Below are 15,161 nucleotides of genomic sequence, written 5' to 3' on the forward strand. Positions count from 1 at the left end.
AAAAAATAACAAACATAATAATATTATTCTTGATATCAATAGAAAAAAAAAAAGCCTTTGAAAATCTGTTTGCAATAACTCCATCAGTATCACCAGCAAAGCAGCTTCATTATTATCCCATTAAAGAAGAAGAGAATTGTGCGCTGCATTTGGAGATTTCATAATTTGTCACGTCACGAATGTTAATTCTCCAATATGAACGTTAGTTTACAAGACCGACCGCTTCTGGCTCATTCTTGCTTCTGAGCATGCGTGTTTGTACTTTGGACTTTTGTCCGACGGACTTGTGTACACACGCTCCGAAAATCCGACAACAGACATTTGTCCACAGAACATTTTTAAAGCCTGCCATCCAACATTTGACCTCGGAAAATCCGACAAAAATTGTCCGATGGAGCGTACAAACGGTCAGATTTTCCTCCAACAGCCTGTCATCACACAATTCCCATCAGAAAATCTGATCGTGTGTACGAGGCTTAAGACTGAGACCTTTCAATTATTTAAACAATGAGCTTCTTTCATCACAGCAGGAGAGTAACAATTGCTAATCATGTAAAAAGGAGACTAGAGGTCCACTACAGTTTAAATAAATGAGTAAGGCAGCCCATACATTGACCTTTTTTTTCACATTCAACCAGCGAGTTGTATGAACAAACAAAAAAAAAAATCAGATTCCCCCATCCACACACTCAAGGTGGATTGGGGAATCCTTCCTGCTTTGGTATTGTATTCTGAGCCTTCCCTGCCATCAGAATACAATGATAAGTGTTGTTGGCTGTAGCCGGCAGCACTGATCTTTTAGGAAAAACCCAACAGGCTGGTTGTACACAAGTCAATTGATACAACCAACCTGCCCATACAAGAATCGACATTCAGTCCCTGCTGAACCGGCTAAATTTCGATCCATGTGTGGCCGGCTTAATTGATATAAATATGAAGTATTTCATATTTACCTGTCACAAAAAACTAGGACCATATGTACAAATTACTAAATAGTAAGAATGTTCCTTTTTAGGGCTTGTTTTGATGGCTGTTTAACCCCTTCCCGCAGAGTGTATGCAGATGTGCGTACTCGGCTTTTGGGGGTTATACCGGGATGTAAAGACGCTCGGCTGTTATACCGGAGGAGCAGGAGGGGACCCCCCCCCCTCCCGCCGCCTCCTGCAGCTCTTAGCGGGCCTTCCATTCCACTGGGAGGCCCGATCACGAATCCGCCACCTCCGGCAGCTAGTGACAGTAAGTGGCTTCGTTCCAGCCTCCTAATTGTAAACACGGAAGCGACATCATGATGTCACTTCCCATTTACTCGGCTGCCAATGACGCCGGTTTTAAAAAACTATACAGTATTCAGAATCGCCAAAAATGGCGATCTGAATACTTTGAAGGGCAAAGGAAGGATCGGGGGGGTGACAGCAATAAAAGTGATCACATTTTTTTTTTAAAACATAATTTATTAATATAAAAATAAAATAAATCAAAATAAAAATTTAAAGTGCCCCCGTCCCTGCGAGCTCGCGCAGCAAAGAAAACGCATAGGGAAGTCGTGGTGTTCAAATCACAGTGATCTACTGCTCCCTGTCATTGGGAGCAGTGACCGCTGTCATGTCAATGGTAGCCTATCCCCCCCACAGTTAGAATCACTCCCTAGGACACACTTAACCCCTTGATCGTCCCCTAGTGTTTAACCCCTTCCCTGCCAGTGTCATTTACACAGTAATCAGTGCATTTTTATAGCACTGATCGCTGTATAAATGACAATGGTTCCAAAATAGTGTCAAAAGTGTCCGATTCATCTGCCATAATGTCGCAGTCATAAAAAAAAAAATTTTGAAAATCGCAGATCGCCACCATTACTAGTAAAAAAATAATAATAAAAATGCTATAAATCTATCCCCTATTTTGTAGATGCTATAACTTTCACGCAAACTAATCAATATATACTTATTGCGATTTTTTTTAACAAAAATATGTAGAAGAATACACATCAGCCTAAACTGAGGAAAAAAATATTTTTTTATGTATTTTTTGGGGATATTTATTATAGCAAAAAGTAAAAAATATTGCTTTTTTCAAAATTGTCGCTTTTTTTTTGTTTATAGCGCAAAAAATAAAATCCACAGAGGTGATCAAATACCACCAAAAGAAAGCTCTATTTGTGGTAAAAAAAGGACATCAATTTTGTTTTGGTGTAATGTCACACGACTGCGAAATTGTCAAAAATTGTTAAAGTGACGCAGTGCCGAATCGCAAAAAGTGCTCTGGTCAGGAAAATCTTCTGCGGCTGAAGCGGTTAAATAAAAGTGGGCAGGAAAGCCCTGGCATGGAGAAAACTCACTGTTTTGGCACTACCACTGAGCTAATAAACCCCGATGTGTCACAATACATTATATCATTAAAAACTATAAACAGAAAAGAGGGTTACAATGTTGTCAGAAATATATATATAATAATTTTGTTCGAGTAAAATTTTGGTTCAATGGCAAAGATAATAAACCCAGTTCACAGTGCATCCTTCGCAACCACAAACACAAAGAAAATCAAGTCAATTTTTCTTGGGCTTTCAAAACACATGACCTCTATAAACCATGTGAAACAAAAATGTAAAACTGGTAAAAAAGGACAGATCCAGACTAGCACAAGAGTCTCTGATTTTAATTATACTTTAAGCAGGACAAGACAAAAGAGCACCAACACAGCTGGATGGTTTCTGAATGATCAAACCTCACATATGTGAACCAAAGATGATACTTCCTTTGGCCAGCACTGGCTAAGAGTACACAGTAAATGTCATATAATTATACTCATTGTGTTCAATTTAAAGGAAGGCACGCTCTATAAAGAAGAGAATGGGTTGTGATTAAAATAAGATCATTCATAAGCACAAGATATATTGTAGCTAATAAGGAAGGAAATGAAAAAGGCACAAACTATAATATTAATTCAGCTGAAAAGTTGTGAAATAAAACTTTTCAAAAGGATTGCCCAGTGATACAAATCTCTCCTATTTCCATCAAGCTGTAGATTGCTTTTATAATTAGATTTCAAATGGAAACCCAGTTAAAAGGAATATCTACTTTGCTTTTAGATTAATCGAAATTCCACCTCTTTCTCCACCCCCATTGGACAGCGTTGGGAGACGATCAAGCTTCAGCACTGTCACATATAATGAGTCTCATGCTCCTTCACAAATGGAAGTACTGGTATTTTCTTATCTCCCAGCACCTAAACAGCAAGGCAATAGTGAGTACTGGTGCTGAAAGGGTATTCGGGAAAACCAGTTGCTTCCCTTGCATGGGTTAAAAGATTTAAAGGTTGCTTTAAAAGAGAAGTTCGGGATTATAAAATAAACAAACATTTATACTCACCTAGGTGGATGCAGCATCGATCCGATGCTGCATCTGTCCCCGCTGCCTCTACATCGAGAGCTGAGCAATCGAAGACTGCTGATCGCTCAGTTTTCAGTCTTCAGTGACAGACAGTGGTTCTCTGCTCTGCCCCTCCAGCAATCACTGGAGCATTGGGCTGTGAAGGGGTTGGGAATGGCTGGGTAAGGCTCTCAGCGATTCACTTTAATGTCGGGATCCACCCAGATGCTTGGACCGGCCAGACAGTGGGCTTTAAGGTCACATATACGGGTCACAGGAGTGCACTCCTGAGATCTCCAGGAAAGGAAGGGCATTGGCCCTAATTCTCCTTTAGGGATATGTGAAAAGGGGAATAATATATGCTATTTATCTAGGACCACCGTAGTTAAACAGATCCATTCAAGGACAGATGACAGTGCCAAACCCCCAGCAAGCTATGCCCTGCTACCTTTGCCGCCTCCACACTTCACCTAAGCCCTTGATCAAGTGCTCTATTAACCACTTCAAGGCCGCCCACCTCATTTATACTGGGGCAGGGCAGCTCTATTGCGCAAAACAACTTACCTGTACGTTGTTTCCTGCACTAGATACTGTGGGCACACGTGCCTGCTGCACGGAGGGGGAGCCAGTCCACAGGTCCTGCGCCCCGATGTCCGCTGGCCACTCGCGATCGCTCCACAAACAAGGCAGATCCCCATTCTGACAGGGAAGTACACAGAGACCTTCTGTTCCTAGTAATCAGGAACAGTGATCTCTGTGTTCTTCCTGTCAGTCCATCCCTCACACAAACACTTGCAGGGAGCACACTTAACCTTTTGATCGCCCCTGATGTTAACCCCTTCCCTGCTGGTGTCATTTATACAGTGATCAGTGCATTTTTTTTTAGCACTGATCACTGAATTGGTGTAACTGGTCCTCAAAAAGTGTTGCAGTCCCGCTAAAAATCGCTGACCATTACCAGTAAAAAACTATTTAAAAAAAATGTAAAAGTCTATAAATCTATCCCATAGTTTGTAGACGCTATATGTGCAAACCAATCAATATACGCTTAATGGAATTTTTTTACCAAAAATATGTAGTAGAATGTACAGTATATTGGACTAAATTGATGAAAACATTTTTTTTTTGGATATGTTTTATAGCAGAAAGTAAAAAAATATTGTTTTTTGTTTTTCAAAATTGTCTGTCTTTTTTTGTTTATAGCGCAAAAAATAAAAACCACAGAGGTGATCAAATACCACCAAAAGAAAGCTCTATTTGTGGGGAAAAAAAGGACATTTAGTTTGGGTAGAGCGTCGCACGACCGCGCAATTGTCAGTTAAAGCGACGCAGTGCCGTATCGCAAAAAATGGCCTGGTCGTTGAGCAGCCAAATCTTCCAGGGCTGAAGTGGTTAAGTTAGGAATACATACCTTAACTTGTCTGGAACTATAGTTTTAAGTAAAGCCAACTCAATTTTTCCAATTTATAGACTTGTAAAGCCAGCTTCATTTTTCCAGTTTCTAGACCATAGGTTTAAGTAAAGCCTATTCAATTTTTTCACTTTATAGACCATAAGTTTAAGTTAGGAATACATACATTAACTTATTTCAGGTACGTATATAGCAATAAAAACCGCAGAGGTGATCAAATACCATCAAAGGAAAGCTCTATTTGTGGGAAAAAAAGGACATCAATTTTGTTTGGATACAGCGTCAAACAACCATGCAATTGTCAGTTAAAGTAACGCAGTGCTGTATCGCAAAAAATGGCTTGGTCATTAAGAGTGTAAAACCTTCCGGGGCTGAAGTGGTTAAAGTGGTGCTTTCAGATATGGAGGAGCATGTGACCTCCCCTATGTAATAGAAATTGGACAGAACAGCCAATCGCCAGGCATTAACACTGTCAACTGGGGGGGGGGGGGGGGGAGGGCAGTGATGTCACATCCACATTCATTAACTAAGCAGATAGATCTGTTTTCAGGCCTATCTGTGCCACTCACGCTAGTTTCTATTTTAGAGTGCAATAGAAACTAGTGCAGGACTGCACCTAATTAACAGAGAGAATATGGCAGTTTTCCATATAAAAAAACCTCCCAAAATTCCCAACAGGTATGACCTTGTTGTACGGAATGTGAAGTGTCAGCAGTATTAAACACTATATGAGCAGATTTAGGGTTAACAACCCTCATCCTCTCACCCGCTCTGAGCTGAGCAGGGGAAGACAACAAGCAGAGAGTTTGAAGCATACAGCTCCAGCATTCCATTCTCTGTGCTGAGCAGTGGCGGCCAGTCTATAGAGGGCGCACGGGCGCCGCCTCCCCTATCCATGCGCCCGGCCCCCTGGTCTACATATCAGTGGTGTCGGACCATGGATTCCAGTTGCGGGGTGGGTGTTTTTTTGAAGCACGTGATTAGAGCCAGAGGCTCTAATCGGCTTCAAAAAAGGGTGGCCTCGGAGCGCAGAGCCCCTTTGTTAATCAGAATCAGCATATACTCAATTTTTATGTTTAGAATAGTGGTGCCAAGATATGTGCTTGCACCCCTCTTTGTTAATTCCACCAAATGTATGCATTGCTTTTGGCTTTGCCCATGTCTGAACTGCAAGACACTATTAAGTAACATACACAAATCTCCATGGACATAGATATACATATATATACCTTGTTCATTTCGGAATCCTCTTGTAAAGCTTTGGATTGGCATGAAAATATTTTATAAAGAACAGATTTTATTTTCAGTGCAACATGGAAGAATGACTTGGGACTCGGAACTAAGTTGAAAGGTACTGGCAGGGTCCTCCCCTCCTCAAAGTAGGAAAACCAGAGTTTAGCTCTGGCAAATTTCCATTCCACATCAGAATCATCCTAAAAACATTACAAAACAATGCCTTATTAGAAAGGGGTACTTTTACACAAAGTTATATAATATATATATATATATATATATATATATATATATATATATAAAAAACAATTGGGCACATAGTAATACAATAACTAAGAATGAAAACAGTTTATTGAAATGCATCCACTTTGAGTGCTTACCCAACCACAAAAGTAAATAGATCAAATGTATCTGACCTACCAGCTGTAGTCTATGAGCTAATAAAAATATGTGGGCCCTCTCAAGCATAATTCTAGCCAGTTTTTCTTTCTAGTGTAAAAAAAAAAAAAAAAAGTGTTCTATGTATGTGCCCTCAATTTGGAGATCCACCTCACTATCTGCACTGAGCTTCTCTGGTGAAAAGTGTCTGACAATGGATTTTCTTTCAATTTAGGGAGATTTCCTTTTACATTCTGTTGAGCCTCTTGGGACAGTTATGCCCCATACACACGAGCGGATTTTCCGTCGGAAAAAACTTGGATGGTTTTTTCAACGGAATTCCGCTCAAGCTTGCCTTGCATACACACGGTCACACAAAAGTTCTCTGAACTTTCGGCCGTCAAGAACGTGGTGACGTACAACACTATGACAAGCTGAGAAAATGAAGTTCAATACTTCCGAGCATGCGTCGAATTGTTTCCGAGCATGCGTGGGAATTTTGCACGTCGGAATTTGTACAGATGATCGCATTTTCGGATAGGAACTTTTTCCGACCGAAAAATTGAGACCCTGCTCTCAATCTTTTGCTGGTGGGAATTCAGCTGTCAAAAGTCCAATGGAGCAAACCACACAGTCACATTTTCTGACCAAAAACTCTCATTGGTCTTTTGCTGGCCGAATTTCCGATCGTGTGTACGGGGCATAAGTGTGTACAAATATCCCTGCCATTTCAGCCATTGTAAGTACTATTTTCTTGATCTTTTACTGAAGTATTGTCACATGCAACAGGAAATGCTGTAATGTGAAGGTGGGTCTTGACACTCAAAAGTCCCAGGTGGACCAAATTAGATTTAGGAATTATATCACGTAGATCTCTCTTGCAGAATGCAAGACAAAAAGAATCTGGGGCTGGCTCAGCCTACCAGGCAACACCTATAACTAAAATATTACATTTGGATGGACAAACCCTTAAATTATCAAGACGTTCAAGAAAGGAATTGGGTGAAATTCAGCCGTAGATTCTAATGTTGCATGAAAGCTTTTGTTTAACAACATTGTAAACTGTTATTAAAGTTTCCATTTTTCATTATGAAGCAGATTCTATGCCAGCTGAACGATTTATTTATATGATTTTATTTCTGACTACAAAGTCTCCAGTTGTATTAAACATACCGTAGTTGTGTTAGTTGTATTAAACATATTTCCAGCCAATCATTGTAACATTGACAATTTTTACCCCTTGACACAGTGCAGGTTGAGCTTATATCATAAATATATCCCGGGTGCCTTTTATCTCTTTTATATTCTTGGCAATCTGTTGGCAGCAACCAATAAACAGGCAATGTTGTTATTATCCTCTGATCCTGACTGATGTTGAGGATCTTGTAGCAGTATTTTAAACAGATGCTGATGGAGCCACAACAAACGGGAATGGCACCAATGAGGAATAGGATAAATGTTCCTGGCTTTAATTCACAGGACATTGATGATTTCTCATGCTCCACTGACAGAAATATACCAATAATTTGTAGCTGGAAAAGATAAACTAGTCTAACAAGGCAATGTATTGGAACCCTTGCAGACTAGATCAGTTGCTGAGGGTGACAGGTGGTGACATATCTAACCGTCCAGACTGGAATCTACACACTGCCTATACCCATCATGATCTTCTGATGATATGATGCCATCAGACTGCTGCATGTAGCAGGAAGTATTTCCTGAAAATCTACAATAAGGAGAAAGGCTAGCCTGTTTGACACAACGTAAGATCTATCATGTGAGCTTCAATATTTACATTATTGTGCTACCCCTGAACTGGCATCTTAGTGCGGGAAATAAATGCTGAACTTGGAAAATGCCTGATCAAAAATGGCATTGGCCTACTGGGAACAAGAAAGTCAAGGCATTGTCAGTAGGAGTACTGTGATCTTTGTGGTAGTTAGTAAAACCCTGTGAGTATTACACATATACATTATTTACCATGCATGCACTTAACACAGGGGCATAGATTAGATGATAGGTCTGCTTTAAGTGCTTATTTAATTTTATTTTCAAATTTATATGAAAGTTTCAATACAGTTTACTGTAAGCAGTTTTCATAAGAGATATAAAAGCTTATTTGACATAAATATGAAATATTGTCCCTTAAACACTTGTTTCAGCATTTCAGACAATGGTTCTATTTTGTGTACCAGCACAATCTTTTTTGTTTCATATTTTGCTTTTGTTATAGTATAGATTAGTGTTCATCCCTAGATTGTAAGATCTGGCGAGCAGGGCCCTCTGATCCTCCTGTATTGAATTGTATTGTATTTGTACTGTCGGCTCTAACATTGTAAAGGGCTGTGCAAACTGTTGGCGCTATATAAATCCTGTATAAAAATAATACAGAGGAATAAAAATAAGATTTATGTGCTTACTGTAAAAATCTTTTTCCTGAAGTCCATTGAGGGACACACAAATTTAGAAACTGATGGATTATACTGTCATCTACAGGAGAGTGGGACACTGGCAAACAGTAAAAACATTGTAAGCATGCCCCCTAAAACCCCTTCTCCACCCAGCATGCCTCATTTTTGTGAGCAAGCTGTACTCAGGGCCAATGAACACAGAGGGGTAAAATCTGTATCCCTCAATGGACGTCAAGAAAAGATTACAGCAAGTACATACATGTTAATTTATTTTTTGTTCATTTAAGGACACAGGAATTCTGAAACTGTTGGAGTTTCCAAAAGTAGTCCAACTGAGGGGTGGGCAGCAGCCACTGAGAGGTACAACAGATGTAGGGACCATCCCGCTTTAAAGTGTCTGAAGGAACCAATTCTTGAGTCAGGGCTAGATGAAGAAAATACCATCAAAATAAAGAAACTGCCATGAGAGGGGAGGTGGGGCACTGAGGATCAACTTGGTGCTCAAGATCCAGACAGAGTATTACCGCTAAGTGGAAAACTGTATAGGCAGGAATGAAGATATATCTCAACCCAAAATGGTATACGTGATCAGAATTAGAAATAAGAAAAGTGGTCCTTCCAATTCCAACCAAATACACTGGAGTGTTCTTAAGGTGTGGTATTCTACACTAAATACCTGCCTAGTCATAGAGAAAGTCAGTAGCAGGGTCCCAGTGAGTTCTGTCTCCTGGCTGTCTAGAGAAACACAGGACCCTCCAGTGAGGAACACTACCTTTCAGAATAAGAGGGGCACCCAAGTAATGAACCTTCACCCTTCAATGCAGAGATTGTCCATTAAGGAGATCCCAAAGGCCATAGGAGATCATATTGATGCCTTATGCAGAGAACAGACTCCATAACACAGAGGAAGAGTCCAAACAGAACTGAGATGTAATAGAAGGGCATCCTCTGGCAATTCCATAAGCCCTGAAAGGGGAAGGTAGGAAAAAGTCTGCAATACATAGGTAATAGGTCACAGGTTCACAGGGAGTGGGCTCCCTTAGCCAGGACTTCAGCTGAACAGCCCCACTTGATGATGACCCCTGGTTACCAGCAATAGACACGTGTCATTTCACATCTAGACAAAATTTACAAATGATAGGATGCTAAGGATGCTTAAACTGTAGAAGCCCAGAAAACTACCAGAAGGGCATCTTCTGGCAACCTCACAAGCTCTGAAAGGGGAAGGCAGAGAAAAGCCTGCCATACATACAATGAACAATCCTGCTGGATGGTGACCCTGAGCTACCAGTACTAGACACCTGGCAATGCGGTTTGCAAAAATAGGATACTCAGCATAGCTGAGCTTGCACAGCTCACACAGCAAGAATCTAGAAATCTAACCCTCCTTAAACAGAGTTTCCTGAGCATTCCACAATGGGGATGCCAGGGAAAGGCATTAAGATGGACACCAGGACCAGTGCTATGAGCAGGGTTTGAAACTGCTAGAGGAAGTTGAAAGGTCAGGTCCTCACCAGGGAAAAAAACAGTAAGAACTAACCTGTAGGTCTAGTAAGAACTGACCTTTCAGGTCTAGAGTTACCTCTGTGATAGGGCTATGTGATAGGGCAGAGGAGTGTCAAGCATCATAAAGGGCATAACCACATCTGAGGGTAAAGGGCTCTCTTGTGGGAAGAAGTGCAAGTCCGAGTGGGTAATCATTTCCAAGGATAGGTTTCTACCAAGGTGGGAATCAGACTCAGGATTCAGAGAACCCAGACCTACCTGGGAAAATTCACAATGGGGTGCAGTAAAACCAGAAGGGTGAAGGCATCTGAAGGAGATGCCCAAGTTGAAGGTTTGAAAGTGGTGACCTAAAATGGAATTGAATTTTTTAAAATGAATCTTGAATTTAAACGCATTGTAGGGTGTGCCCCCCAAATATTTTTTTGTATATTGTAATAGACCTTGACCAAGTTTTTTAGGCTTGCGCACCCCTCCCCCTCCTCATTACCTCTTATTTAGTGGCCACCAGTGCATAGGATGTATCCCCTTCAGTTCTCCCACATAGAGGAGTTCAGCTCCCATGGTTTAGACAAAAGACCATCCATTCTATTACTAGAGTAGGACCCACTAATTCGGGGTACTTTGTCGCAGTAAGTGGGCTTAGCACTATATGACCATATAGTGTGACCAAACCCCCGTATTTTTTGAATATGTTAAGGTGTTTTTAACTAGCCGTGCAGGAAACGTCATTCTTGTATGTGTGCGCTGTAAAATATTTTGTACTGTTTGTAGGTCTTATAGCAGCACCATCTTGAATTTAAACGCATTGTAGGGTGTGCCCCCCAAATACGTTTTTGTATTTTTCTAAAATGAAACTATGCTCAATTCCACTTCAGCAACGCAGTGTCCATAAGCACCCTTGCTGGCTCTTGACATCTTTAGCCTGTTTTTTTTCTTTGGCCATTTTGAATTGGGTGGGATTCACTCTCATGAATGCACTTCCACAAGTTCATTCATCTCAACAGATGCTGAAATTGTACACTGAGCTCCATAAAATTCCTGACTGTTCACAAATATGTATTTATTAAGTAAAGTTCCACTTTAAGCACAAAAATGCTGGGGATGAACAAAGAGTCTCCAATTTGTGCAGAAGGCTGAGAAGACATGTAGCCAAACTGCCCTACGCATGTGAATGGACATCAAAGCAGTGCAAGAAACACGATTAGATGCTTGCAACAGGCCATCACAGTTAATATGCAAAGCTCCAGACATTTGCTCAAAATGTTCAATAGACACGTGTAGTTCATTGCATTCCGAATCGAAATTCAGACAAATTTTTCATTATTTTGAAATTAGGAAGTGTCCGAATTTAGAAATTACAAAAGTAATTAAACAAATCCAAAAGAAAACAAAAAAACAAAACGAATTTGAAATCGAATTTGAGAACAAGAATAGAATAAAATTAAAATAGAAAATAAAGGAATGGAATAGAAAAGAATAGAATAGAGCAAAACAGAACAGAATAGAAAAGAAACTAAAGGAATAGAAAAGAATAGAATTGAATAGAATAGAAAATAAAAGAATAGAATGAAATAAAATAGAGAATAAAAGAAACAAATAGAAAAGAACATAAAAAATAGAATAGAAAATAACAGAATAGTGTAAAAAAGGATAGGGCAGAAAAGAATAGAAAATAAAGACGAATAGAATAGATTGGCATAGAATAGAAAAAAGAACAAAATTCGAATTTCAAATAGAATAAATTAGAATTTAAATAGAATAGAGTAGAATAGAATATAAAGTAAAGGAATTGAATAGAATAGAAAAAATATAATAATATACTGTATATGGAAGAAATATAAATATAATGAATATGAAATGAAAATAAATGGAAAAATAAAAAATAAAAAAGGTGATGTCAGTAAAGGTTTTCAAAATAAAAATAAAATAAATATAAAAATAAATAATTTAAAATATAAAATATAAATAAAAAAGTAGTTATAGAACTAAAAATAAAAAAATAAAATTATGTCAGATATGAAAGGTGTTTTACTTTCCTCTTTCCCCCGAACAACCCCCCCCCCCTTTTTATTTATTTATTTATTTATTTATATATGTGGTGTAAAGGGGGGGGGAGGTTTAGAATATATGAAAAAAGTATGAGTACAACTTATGTATGCCAAATCGCATACTTATATAAGTATATGTAGGAGTATAAAAACAATGGATGAAAATTATGAACCTACAAATAATGAGATTGAATAGTAATGATAATAACAGTAATGGGAATCATGAACCTAAACTTGAGGCTGACGTATAGGCATTTCACCCCCTTGCCATTTTTCGTGTTTTGTTGCCTCACAACCTGGAATTAACATGGATTGTTTGAGGATTTGCATCATTTAATTTACAGAACATGCCCACAACTTTGAAGATTTTTTTTTTTATTGTGAAGCAAACAACAAATAGGACAAAATAACAGAAAAAGTCAATGTGCATAACTATTCACCCCCCTAAAGTCAATACTTTGTAGAGCCACCTTTTGCGGCTATCACAGCTCCAAGTTGCTTTGGATAAGTCTCTGAGTTTGCCACATATTACCACTAGGATATTTGCTCATTCCTCCTTGCAAAACTGCTCCAGCTCCTTCAAGTTGGATGGTTTGCGCTTGTGAACAGCAATCTTTTAGTATGACCACAGATTTTCTATTGGATTGAGGTCTGGGCTTTGACTAGGCCATTCCAACACATTTACATGTTTCCCCTTAAACCACTCAAGTGTTGCTTTAGCATTGTGTTTGGGGTCATTGTCCTGCTGGAAGGTGAACCTTTGTCTTAGCCTCAAATCACACACAGATTGGTACAGGTTTTGCTCAAGAATATCCCTGTATTTAGCACCATGCATATTTCCCTCAACTCTGACCAGTTTCCCAATTCCAACTGCTGAAAAACATCCCCACAGCATGATGCTGCCACCACCATGTTTCACAGTGTGGGATGGTGCTCTTTGGATGATGTGATGTGTTGGGTTTGCACCAGACATAGCGTTTTCTTTGATGGCCAAAAAAGTTCAAGTTTAGTCTCATCAGACCAGAGCACCTTCCTCCATATATTTTGGGAGCCTCCCACATGCCTTTTCGCAAACTCAAAACGTGCCATTTTGTTTTTTGCTGAAAGTAATGGCTTTCTTCTGGCCACTCTGCCATAAAGACCAACTCTATGGAGCATACTGCTTATTATCACCCTATGTACAGATACTCCAGTCTCTGCTGTGGAACTCTGCAGCTCCTCCAGGGTTATCTTAGGTCTCTGTGCTGCCTCTCTGATTAATGCCCTCCTTGCCCGGTCCGTGAATTTTGGGGTGCGGCCGTCTCTTGGCAGGTTTGCTGTTGTGCCATGTTCTTTCCATTTGGTTATGATAGATTTGATGGTGCTCCTAGGGATTATAAAAGATTTGGATATTTTTTCTAACCTAACCCTGACTTGTACTTCTTAACAACATTGTCCCTTACTTGTTTGGAGAGTTCCTTGGTCTTCATGGCAGTATTTGGTTAGTGGTGCCTCTTGCTTAGGTGTTGCAGCCTCTGGCGCCTTTCAAAAAGGTATGTATATGTAATGACAGATCATGTGACACTTAGATTGCACACAGGTGGACATCATTTCACTAATTATGTGACTTCTGAAGGTAATTGTTTGCACCAGAGCTTTTTATAGGCTTCGTAACAAAAGGGGGTGAATACAGTCGCACATGCCAATTATCAGTTTTTTATTTCTGAAAAATAGTTTTATGTATATATTTTTCTAATTGTGCTTCACCAACTTAGACTATTGTGTTCTGATCCATCACAAATCATTCAGATTAAAAAAACATTGAACTAAAGGCTGTAATGTAACAAAATAGGTAAAAAGCCAAGGGGGGGGGGGGGGGGTGAATACTTTTGCAAGGCACTGTGTAAACATGAAGTATGAAAGATGTAAACATGTGATGTTTGAAAAATATATAAAAATAAACACTAGAATAGAATTTGTTTCCAGTGTTCTGTGTGGAATGGATTGAAAAATATGATGGAGAGTAAGGGGAGGGGGAACGGGGATTGGGATGAGTGTAGAGTGTAACCTTGGGGAGTAAAGAGGGGCTGGGGGGAGGGAGGAGGAGAGGGGGGACAGGAAATGAAGGGGGAGGGGAGGAAGGGGAAGAGGGGGGAAGTGGGCATGGGGAAGATACCATGGGAATTAGATAATAGTACTGATTTCCAACTCTTCATTCAAGCCTTCAGGTGAGAGACTATTAAGTTTGAAGATCCAATAAGTCTCTTGTGCGCACTGTTTTTTTAACCTTTCCCCATTAGGTAGCGAATGAGAGATGGATTGGATAGCCGTTACTTTAATCAGTGCAGGGTTTCTATCATGGTGGTCTAAAAAATGTAGCGCAATGCAACATTTTGGGTGAATTTCTTTCAGGCTCCTCCTGTGTTCCCCAAATCTGGTACGAATCGCTCTGATGGTGCGACCCACATAACACATTTTGCAGGTACAAGTGATGAGGTAAATAGCAAAGTTAGTGGAACATGAATATAAAAGAAAAGTGCAGAATAAAAGAGGAATAGAATCGAAAATAAGAGAATAGACTAGAACAGAAAAGAATAGAATAAAAAAACAATAGCATACAATAAAGAATATAACCATCTTCCGAAATTCAAAATTCAAATAGAATAAATTTGAATAGAATAAATTAGAAAAGAATAGAATAGAAAAAACAATAGTATGGAATTCAATAGAATATAATAAAATAGAAAGAATATAACCATATTCTGAATATCGGATTAGAATAAATTTGAATTCAAATAGAATAGATTCAAATACAATAGACTAGAAAAGA

General features: G+C 39.3%; 1 protein-coding gene across 2 annotated transcripts in view; it reads right to left on the reverse strand.

Moving 5' to 3' along the window:
• TRPC6 (transient receptor potential cation channel subfamily C member 6) overlaps positions 1 to 15,161 on the reverse strand; it is a 348,949-nt gene that overhangs the window by 33,018 nt on the left and 300,770 nt on the right. For both annotated transcript variants that reach the window (XM_073613057.1, XM_073613056.1), the window contains exon 9: positions 6,006 to 6,209. In XM_073613057.1, coding sequence (XP_073469158.1) covers positions 6,006 to 6,209 — 204 coding nt within the window. The remainder of the gene's footprint in view (positions 1 to 6,005; positions 6,210 to 15,161) is intronic.

This window comes from Aquarana catesbeiana, linkage group LG02 (genome assembly GCF_042186555.1).
Source record: "Aquarana catesbeiana isolate 2022-GZ linkage group LG02, ASM4218655v1, whole genome shotgun sequence".
Lineage (NCBI taxonomy): Eukaryota > Metazoa > Chordata > Amphibia > Anura > Ranidae > Aquarana > Aquarana catesbeiana.